This window comes from Triturus cristatus, chromosome 1_2 (assembly GCF_964204655.1).
Source record: "Triturus cristatus chromosome 1_2, aTriCri1.1, whole genome shotgun sequence".
In the NCBI taxonomy this organism is placed as follows: Eukaryota; Metazoa; Chordata; class Amphibia; order Caudata; family Salamandridae; genus Triturus; species Triturus cristatus.
This window is the reverse complement of record NC_140580.1, coordinates 238,335,498-238,350,711: the sequence shown is the minus strand read 5'-3', so window position 1 is coordinate 238,350,711 and position 15,214 is coordinate 238,335,498. Positions and strand designations below refer to the sequence as shown.

General features: G+C 47.1%; 1 protein-coding gene across 6 annotated transcripts in view; it reads left to right on the top strand.

The window, feature by feature from the left end:
* SIRT1 (sirtuin 1) overlaps positions 1–15,214 on the top strand; it is a 647,146-nt gene that overhangs the window by 395,049 nt on the left and 236,883 nt on the right. For all 6 annotated transcript variants that reach the window (XM_085603543.1, XM_085603538.1, XM_085603542.1 and 3 more), the window contains one exon: positions 8,445–8,631. In XM_085603543.1, coding sequence (XP_085459669.1) covers positions 8,445–8,631 — 187 coding nt within the window. The remainder of the gene's footprint in view (positions 1–8,444; positions 8,632–15,214) is intronic.

Sequence of the window (15,214 nt, the reverse complement as noted above, 5' to 3'; positions counted from 1 at the left end):
ATATCACACTGAGACCTCTCCTAGACAAAAGGTAAGTAATTCACTTTTTGTACATATGTAGTTTTTTAATGTTCCTTACAAACCACCTCCACACTTAAATAATTTCAAGGCAAAACAGTCAATGTTTTCCTATGGAGAGAAAATGAAGTTAACGGTTTGCAGGTAAGAACAGCTTTGTAGATGTTTGTATTCTGGGGTTGGAACAAGGGTTCCCATGACCACCCCCCGCCCCCCCGCCCCCCGCCCCCCCCACCGGGTCGAGGATGCACTCCTGAAACATCCTCAGCAGCACTAGGGCGGCCAGGTGCAGAGTACTGAGGCACAATGTTATCCAGTGGGGGATAGGGGGCCTTCGGTTGGCTGCTCAATAGCACGCCACAAGGTTGTGGCAACAAAGCTCCTGGTGTTAGGCTCAGGGCAAAGGGGGTTCCGAGTTAGCACACAACGTGCACCCGCAGCAGCGTAGGGGTGCGGTGCGCTCACTGGCGTATCACCATTGTGCAGGTCTCTGAGGGTGGGAGGGAAGCAGCCGTTGAAGGGTAACAAGTCCCGGAGATGCAAGTCACCTAGATGGCCTATCCAGGTAGGCTAGCCTCAGTTTTTCAGCCTACTGCAGTGTGATTCACCAAGGCCGGTGTGGTCCAGAGCTCTTCTGCAAAATGTCAGTGTTGTGGCCTTTGGTTGAGCCTTCCGGTAAAGAGCACGGCCAATGATGCCGAAACAGGCTTCCCAAGAACCAGCGAAGTGAGGAGATAATCAAGGCTTCTAGCCTGCTGTATATTTCTGCCCAGGAGCTGTTGACTGCGATGAATAGGCCGTGGGGGTCTAGAGCCCAGGCAAAGTGTGTCCTGCGTTGTGCTCGGTCAGGCCTTGCCCCCGTCTTGTTGGTTTTTATACACACTGGTTTTTCTATTCTTTGTGTCATCGGGTGAGGACTCATGATAACAGAGCTCTGTAAATAAAGCAGTAAACGTTTTTCATTATTGCAAATTGTGGTGATTTTCTGGTCTACTGGTTCTCAATGATTCAGAATTATTGTGATCTAAATGTTCGTTGTGACTTGATTTTTGAATCATTTATTGCTTTACCACACTGGACTGTTTTTTGTGTGTTACTTGCCCCTGGTTCAAGTTAGCTTTTGAGAAGGGCAGATCCTGTTGTATAGTTACTTTCTAAATTAATGACACCTACTTTTGAGCCAGTGCACATGGCTAACTGCCCTTTTCATAGAGTGTTGCTTTTTAGTGTCTCTTAAATTTTCCAGAAGGGCGAGTGTGCTTTAAATTGTCTGTTCCGATGAACCAACCAATTGTTTTGATCGTAACAAAGTGTGATTAAGAACTCTCCCTTCGTTTCCCTGAATCGGTTATTACTGACTTTCCCATTAATCAGACTAATTCTTTGCCTATTTTTTCCCAATCCAACATCCCCATGTAAGGAATTATTTGCACACCCTTGATATCAAAAGCGCATTGTGTTATTTGGACAAGACTAAAGATATTTGTGAGGTCATACTGCTCTTTGTCAGTTATTGTGCTGTCAGGGCAGGTTTAGCCTGCTCTATACAGACTTTAGAAAGATGGGTAGTTTCTTGAATTGCTACCTGTTATGTTCCCAAGGGAAAAGCAGCTACTGCTGCTCTTATGAGCAATGTCCCCATTAATGATTTGTAATGCAGCTTCTTGGAGTTCAGTCCATACCTTTGCTAAGCAAGATTGTTTGGACTCTGACTCCAGAATAGATACCTTTGTAGGCCAGACTTATTTTCTTAGTTTGCTTGAAATTAGCAGCATTAATCATGCTTTTACATGCGAGTTAGGTTGCTAGTCTATTCTACCTTCTATTAATATCATAGGGACTTCAACAGTGATAGAAGAGTTACTCTAATCCTAGTTCTTTTTCATTGATAGTCTCTCTAAATTCATAAAAGCCCCAGCCAGGTCCACAGTTTAGGACTATGTTTTGATTAGGTTACTATATAAATGTACCTTACCTCTTTTTCTTTCTTTTTTTTTTTCTTTTTTTCTCCTCAAACAGGAAACGTCCTAACTTGTCACCCTGCTGGGCATGATGGAATAGTTGATTTTTCGTTTGTTTTCAAGCGAGCTGGGTTGAGCCTTTGGTTTTGCTCAATGTATTGTGTATCCTTGGGCCCAATTTCCTCTCTTTAATTCTCTTAGTATGAACTGTTGTAGGTGATGTTTTCAGCTAAAAGTACTGTTGATTTAACATTTTGGCTAATTGGTTTAAACAAAACTAAGTGTTGTTTTTTTAGTTGTAGAGTTTGGGAAACGTGATGTTTCTTTAAAAAATGTTCCGGGATCGCATCAGACTGAATTCTATGTCCGGACCGGAGGCGAGGATTATGCTTAAACTTCCTTTACTTTGAAGATAGCAGCCATTTTAAAGTCAACAACAACAACCATTCCCATGGTACATCGGGAATGACAGAAAAACAATAGTGTCCACGTCTAGAGTGTCCCCTGTTCCATAATCCAATCACAGGCTCCCTTAGGTACAGACAGTCCTCTCTCGCTGTTTAACCTCCTCTTTCTGTGCTGCTGCAGCCTGAGATAAGTCATGTTTTCTTTCTGTGCTCTTATATGCTTTGTTAACATTGATAATGAACGTTTTATGTTGCCGGTAATTTATATGCTTTGTTAGTATTGAAATTGACGTTTGATGTTGCCGGTACATTCATGGTGTTGTAATTGCCTTCTGTATTGCCAGCGCGTACGGGTTAACGGTTTTCTTACCTCACCTCGGGCGCTCCGGTGCCTGCGCGCTCTGCAGTTTCACGCCGCTTCTGTGTGTTTGGCCTTTGTGCGGTTGGCAAACTCCGTGTCTTTTTGTGGTGCTATCCGGATTATTCTGGTCCTCCTTACGACGCGAGTCAGCCGCTACTCGGCTGACTCGCTCTCCGGCCGTGGGAGTGTTCCTCCCTAGCGGCCGTATCTTGGTGCGGCTCGCGGTGTCGCATTCCACCGCTAGAGGGCGCGTCTTCGCGCTCTTGACGTTGCTGTCGTTCCGAGGATTCCGCGCGCTTGAATCTCGGAACGCGTAGCAACAAACGAGCCTCTGCCTGTCCCAACGCCGTTTTCATATGGTCGGTACATTGCCTTTAGGCATTTAATACATTTACGCCCCCTGAACACCTCTCAAGGTCAGTGTCATATTCTGCAGGACTGTGGTGGAGAGTGCACCCAGTCGCGGGGGTCTGTATCCTAGGCCATTAATTTCCACGCTCTTCGGAGTCTGTATTAGTGGGTTAAATCCTGCTGGGACCTTTGGGGACAGGCTGCCCATTTATTACTGCACCAGGGCTGTTGGGTCCCACGGCTTAGTGCCTGCACGCAAGTTCGCTTGCCCTAACTTGGCTGACACCCAGCTTTCCTTTCACGGAGTCAACCTCCTCTTCGATTTCCACTTATTACGTGGTATATTTTTGACCTATACTTTTGGGCATCTTGCTCCTTGTATCCGTATAATGGAGTCTTATGACGACCCTACTTACCTGGATGACCAGGACGAACAGTGGGATGAGGACACGCTTGCGGCGCTTCAGTGGGACGATGACTTCTATGACGCCGTAGACTCCTCCATTCATAAAACGGTGGAGCAGGCCATGGCTCCATTGGAAGACCGCCTCTCCCGGAGAATTGAGCTAGCCTGCGACAGGCTGGCCAGAGTATCCCAAGCCATTCTGGCTTCTCTTCCTTCAACTGCGCCCAATGACGATTCCCTTCCACCTCCCACTAAGCGGACCAAGGATGCTGGGGTGGACGTTGACGCCTTCGCCCGCCTCAAGCAGGCGTTCTTGGCCAATAGAAGCCCTCCTGCAGCGCCTACCCCAGGAGTCCAGAGTCTCGGGAGTGATGACGGTGCCGCGCCGTCTCTCCCTTGCGGTTTGCCACAGCCAGAGCCCGCCGCTTCGGATTCCGGCGTGGTGTCCCAGAACCTCTGCGCTGATATACTCTATCTTAAAGATATTTTGCACCCTAGGTCCTCGGACTGGGCGCCCTGTGACAAGGTCGCCCAGTACGTGGCTAGCTGCATTCGTCGACCTCTGGAGGCCTCAGTCCGTAATTGCCTTAGGGCAGAATGCCCGCGCCCGTCGTTGGACGACAAGGTTGCGGCAACTCCAGAAATTGATTCTCGTATGGCGACATTTCTACAAAAGTTTATCAAGGATCCCAAAAAGGAAATTGACAGGTCGTGGCGGGCTTGCCAAGATAAACTGTTGGATATTCTCAGGCCTATCACCAAAATTCTTGATATGGCCGAAGAATCTAAGGCATCGGGGGCTCTAATATCTCCAGACAACCTCTCCTCTTGGGCCCAACGTGTGGTAATCTTCTTGGGAAACGCAAACTGCGCGCTGTCGACTGAGAGGCACAGATCCCTGCTGATTAAGGTGGACCCCAAGCTGGGGGATTTAGCAGACTCCGAGGCGGGCCTGGTTGCCAAGGGCGGCCTCTTTGGTGAGCCCTTCATGAAGGAGTTAGGGCGCTTTGTGAACAACTTCACAACGTTGGACAGAGCGCAATACTCCATTCGTAAGGTCTTTCGTCCACGGGTTTTCAGGGGGGCCGGTCGAGGCAGGGGCCGCTCGTCCGGCCGCCCAAATTAGCAGAGAGGAGGCGCCAACCAGTCGTCGTAACAAGACCAGGCCAGATTCGGGAACTTCTACCGGACAAGGGGACGGCGAGGGAAGAACCGTGGTGGCAGAGGCGTTGGCGTCTCCAGTTCTTCCGGTAAGTGTTCTCCCTTCTTCCCAACTAAAAGTGGGGGGCCGACTGGCGCGTTTTTTCCAGGCTTGGACTTCTGTCACAGGCGACGCGTGTGTACTCCAGACTGTCCAGGGATTTCATATCGAGTTCCACGGGGAGCCTTTACAGAAGGCTCCGCCGCGTCCCCTAGTCTTCTCGGTAGAGCCTTAGTAGATCAAGAGGTCCAGGCGCTGTTGCTCAAGGGGGCGGTGGTGCGACCCACTATTCATGCGCACGGGTTCCTCCGCAATCTCTTTCTGGTAGACAAGGCGGACGCTGGGCAAAGGCCCGTGATCAATCTGCACGAGTTCAACGAGTGGTTAGTCTACCGCCACTTCAAGATGGAAGGAATCCATCTTCTTCGGGATCCCCTCAGGCCCAACGATTGGCTGGCGCGCCTAGATCTAAAGGATGCGTTTTTGACCATTCCAATTTTTCCTCCCCATCGGAGGTTCCTACAGTTTCTTTGGAGGGACGCGGTCTACGAGTTCTCCACTCTTCCTTTCGGTCTATCCTCGGCTCCTTGGTGCTTCACCAAGGTTTTGCGCCCGGTAATCGAATGCCTACGCGCAGCCGGAATGCGGCTCATAGTGTATCTGGACGACATTTTGCTGATGGCTCAATGTCCCGCGACCCTTTCTCGTCATCTGCAGACGGCGGTAAATTTACTGCAGAGCTTGGGCTTCATAATCAACGAGACAAAGTCAACGCTCGTCCCTACCCAAAGTGTGGTTTTCCTAGGGTTCTCCATCGATTCGGTGGCCGCTACGCTAAGCCTTCCTTCTCGGAAGATGACGAAAGTCCGTCACGAATTGAGGAGAGCGCTTGCTCAGCAGCAGCTCTCCCTCAGACAGATAGCTCGCTTGGTGGGCCTGCTCTCAGCGTCCATCCAAGCCATTTTTCCGGGCCCTCTCCATTACAGAGCCTTACAGTGTCTCAAAGTGCAGCACCCTCGGAGAGGTCTATCCTATTCACGGAAAGTACCTCTTTCGGCGGAGGCCAGAGAGGAGATTCAGTGGTGGCTTTCCAACATGGAGGCTTGGAATGGACGGGCAATTTTCGGTTCATTGACAGATATCAGTATTGAGTCCGACGCCAGCAGATCAGGCTGGGGCGCGCGGTGTGGCGACTTCGCTACCGGCACTGTTTGGTCGCCTATGGAACAGTTGCACATCAACTGTCTGGAGCTCCTGGTGGGGTCGTTTGCGATCCAGTGCTGGACCAAGTACTCAATCCATTCTTGTGTGCTTCTCAAGATGGACAATATATCAGCCGTCCGGTATATAAACCATCTTGGGGGAACGCGCTCCAGGGCACTATCGGACATGGCAGCAAATTTCGGGAATTATTGCCTGGACCCCACCATGTTTCGGTAACGGCGGAGTATCTCCCGGGCAGGGACAACCAAGTGGCAGACTTTCAGTCCCGGCATCTCCACGACAGCAGTCTTTGGAAAATGCATCCGGGGGTTTTCGCGGATCTACAATCCCTCTGGGGTCCCTTCTCAGTGGACCTCTTCGCCTCCAGACTGGACTTCCAGCTGCCCCGGTTTTTCAGTTGGAGACCGGATCCCCTAGCAGCGCAGACGGATGCGTTTCTACAGGACTGGCAGACCGAGAGCGGTTATGCCATTCCCCCGTTTGCCATGATCACAAGAGTCTCCGCCCAGGTGCGTTGTCAGATGGCGAACGTGGTCCTTGTCACCCCGATTTGGAGGTCTCAAGCCTGGTTTCCAGTTCTTCTGGAACTTTCCTGGGATTCTCCAATCCCACTCCCCCCTATTTCCAACGCTTCTGCTCAGTCCGGACGGAGTTCCTCACCCATTGATACAGCAGGGCTGCCTGGCCCTCATGGCATGGAGTATTACAGGGGACGCTGAGCGGTCCCAGGCCTTTCGAGAGCAGCTGAGAACTTCATGTCAAAGTCCTGGTCCGACAGCACAATCAAGCGGTACCGTTCCACGGTGGTGTCGTTGGTGTATGCGACGGGATTTTAATCCCGAGGCAACCGATGTGATTTCCATCTTGAATTTTTTGGCCTCTCTGGCGGAGGAGGGTTTGGCTTATAGAACCATCAATACCTTCCGTTCGGCCATTTCGGCGGGCCACAACATGCTGGACGGGTCCCCGGTGGGTGAGCATCCCCTGGTTTGTCGCCTTCTTCGAGGCATCCGATCTCGCTACCCCCGGAGCCGCGGTACTCCCAACTGTGGGACGTTAACAGAGTGTTGCATTTGCTTTTATCCTGGCAACCGAATAGGTTCCTCTCGAGGAAGGAGCTATCGGCAAAGCTAGCGATGCTTCTCTGCCTGATTTCGTGCAGAAGGGTTTCCGATGTCAGGGCCCTGGATGTCACCAGTCGGATTTTTTCCCCTGAGGGGGTTACTTTTACCATCCATAGACGGACGAAGTGTGGAACACGTTCTATATCCTATCAGTCTTTTCTAGATTCCCCGAAACTGTGCGTGGTGTCTTGCCTCAAGGCATATGAGGAAATGTCGGAGGAGTTTCGTCCTCCGGGGGAACGGCAATTGCTCATTGCACTTCTGAATGCTGTGGACTGGTCTTCCGACTCCACTTTCAAACGGTTTAATTTTAAACCTATCCTTGATATGTCTCATTTGGTGGTGAGCAAGCTTTAAACGAGCATAATCCTCGCCTCCGGTCCTGACACAGAATGAAAAATTTCCTAGCTATCGTAATGGAAAGTTTCAATTCTATTAAGGACTCGGAGGCGAGGATTATCCCACCCAGGGTACAAAGTTCTCCTCCTTTGAATCCTTCTCTCCCCGTATTGGAGTAAGTAAAGTGTTTAGTGTGTTGAATTTTTTAAGAAGTCTGGTGGTTTGGGTTCTATACTGTCGAGCTTGTTTGCCTTGCAGGCTAAAACCTTAGACACGACTTCCGCTTATATTCTCTTTTGCGTTTCAGGAGATTCTGGAAAGCAAGATTCCTGAAGTTCCATGCTGGCTGGCCTACAGCAATGAAAGAGGAGGTTAAACAGCGAGAGAGGACTGTCTGTACCTAAGGGAGCCTGTGATTGGATTATGGAACAGGGGGCACTCTAGACGTGGACACTATTGTTTTTCTGTCATTCCCGATGTACCATGGGAATGGTTGTTGTTGTTGTTGACTTTAAAATGGCTGCTATCTTCAAAGTAAAGAAAGTTTAAGCATAATCCTCGCCTCTGAGTCCTTAATAGAATTGAAACTTTCTGTTACGATAGCTAGGAAATTTTTCATTCCCCTTGAGAGGAGCTAGGATTTCAAGTATGTAACTTTGCCTCCTGAATGAATTTGCAATTTCCAGGAGCACAGAGATTCGGCATTCTCCCCAATTTCAGATGTTTCACCATCTGAGAGTTTGTGAAATCTTTGGTTAAAATTCACCAGCATTACCATGTGAAATTGTTGTGGCATCCCAGTTGGCATGCTAAATTTAAACATTCCCTGAGCAAAATATTTGTCTCATACTACATTTCTGCATACGGAAATTACTTTCATGGTCTGCGACTGGAATAAAGCTTTAACTGAGAAACACAATGTTTCAGAAATTTTGGGTGCCACAACGCTGTTGCAGTGTTCCTGCAAGACCACGAGTGAGCATTAATCTGAATTTTGTTTGTGCTGCAGAGAATTAATTAAAAACTGCTTTTCTGTTTGTTCTAATGTGCAGGTTGTACCACGTTGTTCAAGTTGTCCACCTAATGAGCCACTTGCCATTATGAAACCAGACATAGTTTTCTTTGGTGAAAATCTACCTGAACAGTTTCACAGAGCTATGAAGTATGACAAAGATGAAGTGGATCTTCTAATCGTTATTGGATCATCATTGAAAGTAAGACCAGTAGCACTTATCCCAAGTAAGTTCATGGAATTTTCTTTACCCAAAGAAATATATTAAATGTTGAAAGGTTATTATTTTCAATCTGTCTTGGAGAAAATTATTTGTTATCAGTATAATTGTATTTTTTCAAAATATACTCTAATCCTAAAAAGGGGTATGTCCTATAGTTTCAGCATGTAGTAAGAGAACAAGGGGACCCCGATGTGCGTAACTGGGGTGGATGAATATTTTAGAAAACAGTGATTCGGAATTGGTCAGCACGGTCCAAGGTAGGTAGACAGCTCTAGCACTGTGTGCTTTCTTTCCATGCACCCTGCGGCGTATCTGTATTCATCCTTGTAATTTTCCCCGGCTTCCACCAGGCTCTTAATTCAGCTTGCTCACTACTTCTATGTCCGGAGGATGATCTCGATTAACTGAGATCGAGACGCCGTCGACCCCCTACAATAAGAACCCCTTAACTATCACTCCCCCCTCCATCTCCCCATGTCCCTGGTCAGACCATCATATCATCCATTTCTCCCTGGACTGCTCGTCCCTCGCTAAACCCCCGACTCTGGGCAAGCACTGGGCCAGAAATTGGAATCGGGCCAATAAGGACGAGTTTCGCTCCCTACTAATGACCTCCATCCCTGTCGAGACGGACTGCCTTAACAATCAGGCTACCGCCATTAAGTGCTGGCTTGACTCAGCCAGCAATGCTGTTGCTCCCTTTAAACTATCTTCACTCAAACGTCCTCACGATGCCCAACGCTGGTTTTCTAATGACCTAAAAATAAAGAAACTAGCGCTTAGACAGGCGGAACGCAGCTGGAGACGCAACTACTCCCTGGAAAGAAAAGCCACGTACATTAGCCTTTTAAATGACTATAAAAAATCCATTATTCAGGCCAAATCCACGTATTTCTCTTTGAAAATCACCAACTCAGCAACTTAAACTAAAGACATATTTGCTATTGTGGACGAACTATCTCTGCCTGACAGAGTAACTGCCAAACCACTCCCTTCCCAACTGTTATGTGATGCTCTAAATGATTATTTCTTGCAGAAAATCGTCACTATCAAAAACAGTATCCCCCCGCCCGCTCCCCCTACAAATTCCTGATCTAGTTCAAGAATTCACAGGTACTAGATCAGATACCTCTGATCTCGAAAGAGGAATTTCTTGCACTTGTAAAGAAGGTTGGATCCGGCTCCCCTACAGACCCTTGTCCTCCTCACTTCCTTCAAGAAGCATTCTCCACATGTCCCGATTCCCCTTTAGCACTTCTCAATAAATCTTTGAAACTAGGCCTAGTTCCCGACTCTTTTAAAGTCGCCGGGTTGTCCCCATCCTTAAAAAAAAAAAACAACGCCGACCCTTCAAATCTCACTAACTATCGTCCGATTTCCCTACTTCCTTACCTCAGTAAGATTCTAGAAGCGCACGTCACCAAATGTCTCAGTTCCTTTATTGAACTCTCGCTATATCTCGATCCCCAGCAGGCTGGCTTCAGACCAGCTCATTCCACAGAGCTGGTCATACTTGCAGTCATGAACGAACTCAGAAAGGGGGCCGATAATAACATCCCTCAGGCCCTTATCCTCCTGGATCTTTCTGCCGTGTTCGACACGGTCGATCATAATCTCTTGATCGACCGTGTCGGGAACGCTGGCATCCAGGGTGCCGCCCTGAAATGGATCTCCTCCTTTCTTGAAAACCGATCTCAGGCTGTCCGCCTAGCCACTTTTTCAGCTAGGAGGGCAAGCCTTAACTGCGGAGTCCCCCAGGGATCCTCTCTTTCCCCCCTTCTTTTTAATCTGTACATGCTCCCCCTGATCCGTTCCCTACGTAACTGTGAGGTGGCTACCTTTAACTATGCCGATGATCTTCAACTAGTGTTTAAAATTGATTCCTCCACCACGTCTCTCTCTAGGTTTCAGGCTACCCTATGTCTCATTAGTAATTGGATGAATGCCAGTCAACTGAAACTCAACCCTGACAAAACTGAGCTTGTTTTGACTGGCAGTACCTCCAACCCCTGGAATGACAATTTCTGGCCACCTACCCTAGGCAACCCCCCCCCCCCCCCCCCCCAACCTGCTGACTCTGTGAAAAGCCTTGGAGTCATTATAAGTAAAGGCCTATCCATGAAAGCTCAAATCAGCGCTGTGGTATCCTCTTGTTTTTTTCACCTTCGCAGACTCCGAAAGATCTCTAGATTTCTGACCACCGAGGCCCTCACCTTGGTTCTCATGGCCCTAGTTATCTTCCGTATCGACTATGCAAACTCACTGTATGTTGGCATTCCGGTCTACCAGCTTCACTGTCTACAACTGGTTCAGAACCAAGCAGCCAGACTCGTCTTCCAACAACTGAGACATCAACATGTCCACCCCTTGATGAAGAGCCTTCACTGGCTTCCAGTAGCAAAACGCTGTATATTCAAACTGGGCTGCACTATCTTCAAAGCCCTAGTCGGCCTAGGCCCAGCCTTTATCTCATCCCTGATACGTCGCTACATTCCGTCACGCGCTCTCCGTTCCTCTAACTCAAACTTCCTTGTCCCCCCTTTAAACGGAAAAAACACGGCAGCCTTAGCTTCTCTCTCCCTTCCCCCCAACTCTGGAACTCCCTTCCCATTGAGCTCAGGCTTGCAACCTCTCTTTCCCGATTTAGAACCCTTCTTAAAACCCTTCTATTTACACAGGCATATGAATAAGTCACACATTACACTTCTGCCGCATCTCTCCCACTAGCGCCATGAAACCGTTTGGTGTACGAGCGCTTTATAAAAACTCTTAACATAACACTTTGCATAAATTTCTTGAGGAGTTCTCCTATATGTTGTCAATGTGATGTTTGTTTTTAAGTCACCGTCACTTTTTCACGTTATGCTTTTTGTCACTTATGTATGTGAGCACCTGATTTTTTGAATAATCTGTCTAAAGATAAATAACTCGGGTTATTCTGATCTTCGTGTTCCTGTGCATATTACTTCTCGCTCCTTGAGATATTGATTATCAAATAAAACTGTGGTACTTTGTCACCTTAACGGTGACTACCTACCTTGGACTGTGCTGGCCAATTCTGAACCACTGTTTTCTAAAATACTATAGTTTCAGCAGGCCCCTCCACTCCTTCATCCCTCTTCCTTCCTTTCTCCAGACCACTTGCAGATTCTTCAGCAGGAGTTAGAAAGTTTACTGCAAAAAGGAGTAGTTGGAATAATGCCAGAGCCGGAATGGGGCAAGTGGTGCTACTCCCTGACCATGAAGGAGGAGAGCAGCCCTATTCGGTTCCTAGACCTCAGAGTTCTGAACTGGTTTCTCCAAAAGTTATACAAAATGCTAGACTAAACAATGGTAATTCTCTCAGTTCAAGTAGCCCTGCTGTCATGAAAAAAAAAAAAAAACCCACAACTGGTCACAATTTAAACAGTACATTGCATTTTTTCTAGGCTGGACGTATCTAAACGATCATCAAACTCAGTGTTGCAGCAATCCCAAAATCAACATATCGCAAAAATATCACAACTATTTTCCAAAAGAGAGACTCACTAGCATACTACACAGTCCATTCCATAATCCAGCATATAACCTATAATTCTGATATGATACAGGTTTAATGGCTTGATGGAAGCAGCCAACACATCTGTCCTCCACCTCCAGAAAGGAGGAGGAGAGGCTCCACAGACAAGACTCCCAAGAGAGAGGTCAGCTTCTATGTAGAAAGAACCAGGGAGTTCAGAATTGACGAACAACTAAAGGGCAGGGCAGTATGCAAGAGGACGTTGTGTTAGATTGTTTTGTGCGTTAAAGTGTGATATGCCTTTGCCCACAAGGAGCCATTGGAAGGCATCAGGGCACATTCTATTAGAACAGTCTTCTACCTAGGTTCTGGTAAGAGGGGTCCTGGTTGAAGAAAACTGCAAGGTGGTAACTTGGGCTTCCTTCCAAACTTTCACAAAGCATTAGTGCTTGGACTTGGAAGTGCTAAGGGAAGGTCACTTCGCATGTCAGTCCAGAAGGATTTCTTAGTGTAACCAGCAATGCAACCACTTCCTGGTTGGGTACTGCTTGGGAAATGTATTCAAAGGTGAGTAATCTGCAGGTAGAAGTATCCATCTGAAGAAAAATAGACTGTTGACAAAGGAAAGTACATCTGGTGGATACTCCACTTGCAAATTCCTCACTGACCCACCCTTCTAGTTTCATGGCTGTTTGAAAGTAAATCTTTTTAAGGTTCCCAGTCTGTATATTTTGCTGCTTCTGATTAATCTGATGTTCTCATACATCTGCCTGAAAGGTGCATAGAAAATTAATGGGAAACTGAGGCCAGAGCGCCAATTTAGGGCTCCAGTGGCCTCATGATGACACCTCTGCCAGCGCCCCCTACCGACATGGAGAGCTATTGAAAAGTTTCCAGATTCAGTCCTACACCTGGGATATTCAAAAGGTTAGGAATCTGCAGGTAGGTACGGTATCCACTAAAAAGATTGTTACCTAAGGTAAAAACATTTTTAATATATTCTAAAATATGTCCTGCATGGGCAAGGTATACGGTATAGGCCAGGTTAAAGAGTCCACAGGTCAGAGATCACACATTATGCCATGTGGATACGGGCTACACACATTCCTTGAAACGGCAGTCAACAGACCACTCTTTGAATGACCCCTGTGACTATGTAAGGCGGAGCTAACAAAGCTATAGTAGCCTTGCATAATTACTTCACTTGGAGCATGATAACTTATTCAGTAAGTACATTACCATATGGAAACAAAGGTTGGTGAAAAAACCCTGCAACATTCCAGGTATCAGTGCATATTTCCAACACTGACTTAACATGTCTGTGGCAAAACCAAAGGGGATGATGGACGGAGTGTTGAACATTGCAAGCACTCGCCCCCAGTCAACTGATCTGGGTTTAATCCATCATTCTTTAGCTCACTCCGCCATCCCAGTTCAGACATGGCCGTATGCAAATCAGTCTGACCCTGTGCCTCATGGGAACAGTCCAGCCCGAACTGCCAAGCCATGTCTTCCCTGGACCGGAAATAAGCATCCTGGGACCGGTTTCTGGCTAATCAGCCAGGCTAGCTTGAATCCAATGGCAAAGTGAGCAAGGGACCCACGTCGGGGCATACCCTAGCAACTTAAAGCGAACAAAGCAAAACCAAAGGGGATGATGGACGGAGTGTTGAACATTGCAAGCACTCACCCCCAGTCAACTGATCTGGGTTTAATCCATCATCATTCTTTAGCTCACTCCGCCACTCCAGTTCAGACATGGCCATATGCAAATCAGTCTGACTCTGTGCCTCATGGGAACAGTCTCCATGCCACTGGAATCAAGCTATCCTGGCTGAAGAGAGGTGAAACCCCGAAACCGGTCCTAGGGTGCTTGTTTCCAGTCCAGGGAGGACCTGGCTTGGCAGTTCGGGCTGGACTGTTCCCATGAGGCACTGGGTTAAGACTGACTTGCATATGGCTGGGTTCAAACTGGAATGGCATGGTGAGCAAAAAAACGATGGATTTGAGCCCAAATCTCTGTACTGGGGTGAATGTAAGACATTGTTCTGCATTCTGTCCATCAACTGTTTTTTTTTTTTTGCAATTAACATGTCTGTGGAGCACAGGTTATAGTAGGTCTGACCTATTTCCACAATATAGATCACTATTCTGGAGTTTATGTGCACTGTATGTGAAGGTTCATTCTTACCATTCCATATGAAATATGGTTCTAGCAGCTCACTGCCATCACCAAAAGGGTGGAATGTTTAGCCTTTCTATTAATTCTTCCTTGGCTGTCCATCTCTGTGTTGAAGATTTTAACTTTATTATTATCTGAATTTCGTTCAACAGCTGTGTTATTAATTCAACAGATAAGGTATTTTCAAACATACCATAATTGTTGAATTTATTGAAGACCAGCCACGCAACTCTGATTAGAAAGGGTATAATCAAATCATAATCTTGAATGTTGTGATAGGCACCTGTCAAACACACAAAAGGTAATGGGAAGAATGCTTTCAAATAGATTTGACTGTCAATATCTCTGGGTAGCATTCATCCCATCATGTTTTGCCCACCAGAACACCTCAGATTAGACCCTACCATATGCCAATCAGATACGCACTAGCTTTAACTGCTAAATCAAGTCCTCCCAGGAACACAAGGAGCCCAAGACCAATTTCGGCCTATTTGAACCTATTCAGCCAGGTGTAGGTTGGTTCCATTTTCACAGTGAGCAGTTGGCCCATGTCTGGGCAGTTGCAATGAGCCTCATTCCAAGTCGTAATCTTTTTTTTTTTCCAACCATGCTACCCCAGCCATATGCAAATCTGCTTTGGTCCTGATGGACTGTTACTATGAGGAGCAGGATCAGTCCTGATTTGCAAGGGGAGCCTCTATAGTGTGGCATAGTTGGCAAATCAATAGTAGGGCCGTGCAAAAATTATGTAATTGTGTGAAATTTCAGCAGAATTATTCAAAAGCATGCAAACTAGAAATCGAACATCTAGAGCTTTATTTTAGTGCAACATTTGTCACTTTTTGATATGAGAAACCATTTCTTGCTAAATAGCACAAAGTATTGCAAACAGCTGCTCGAGTTCTG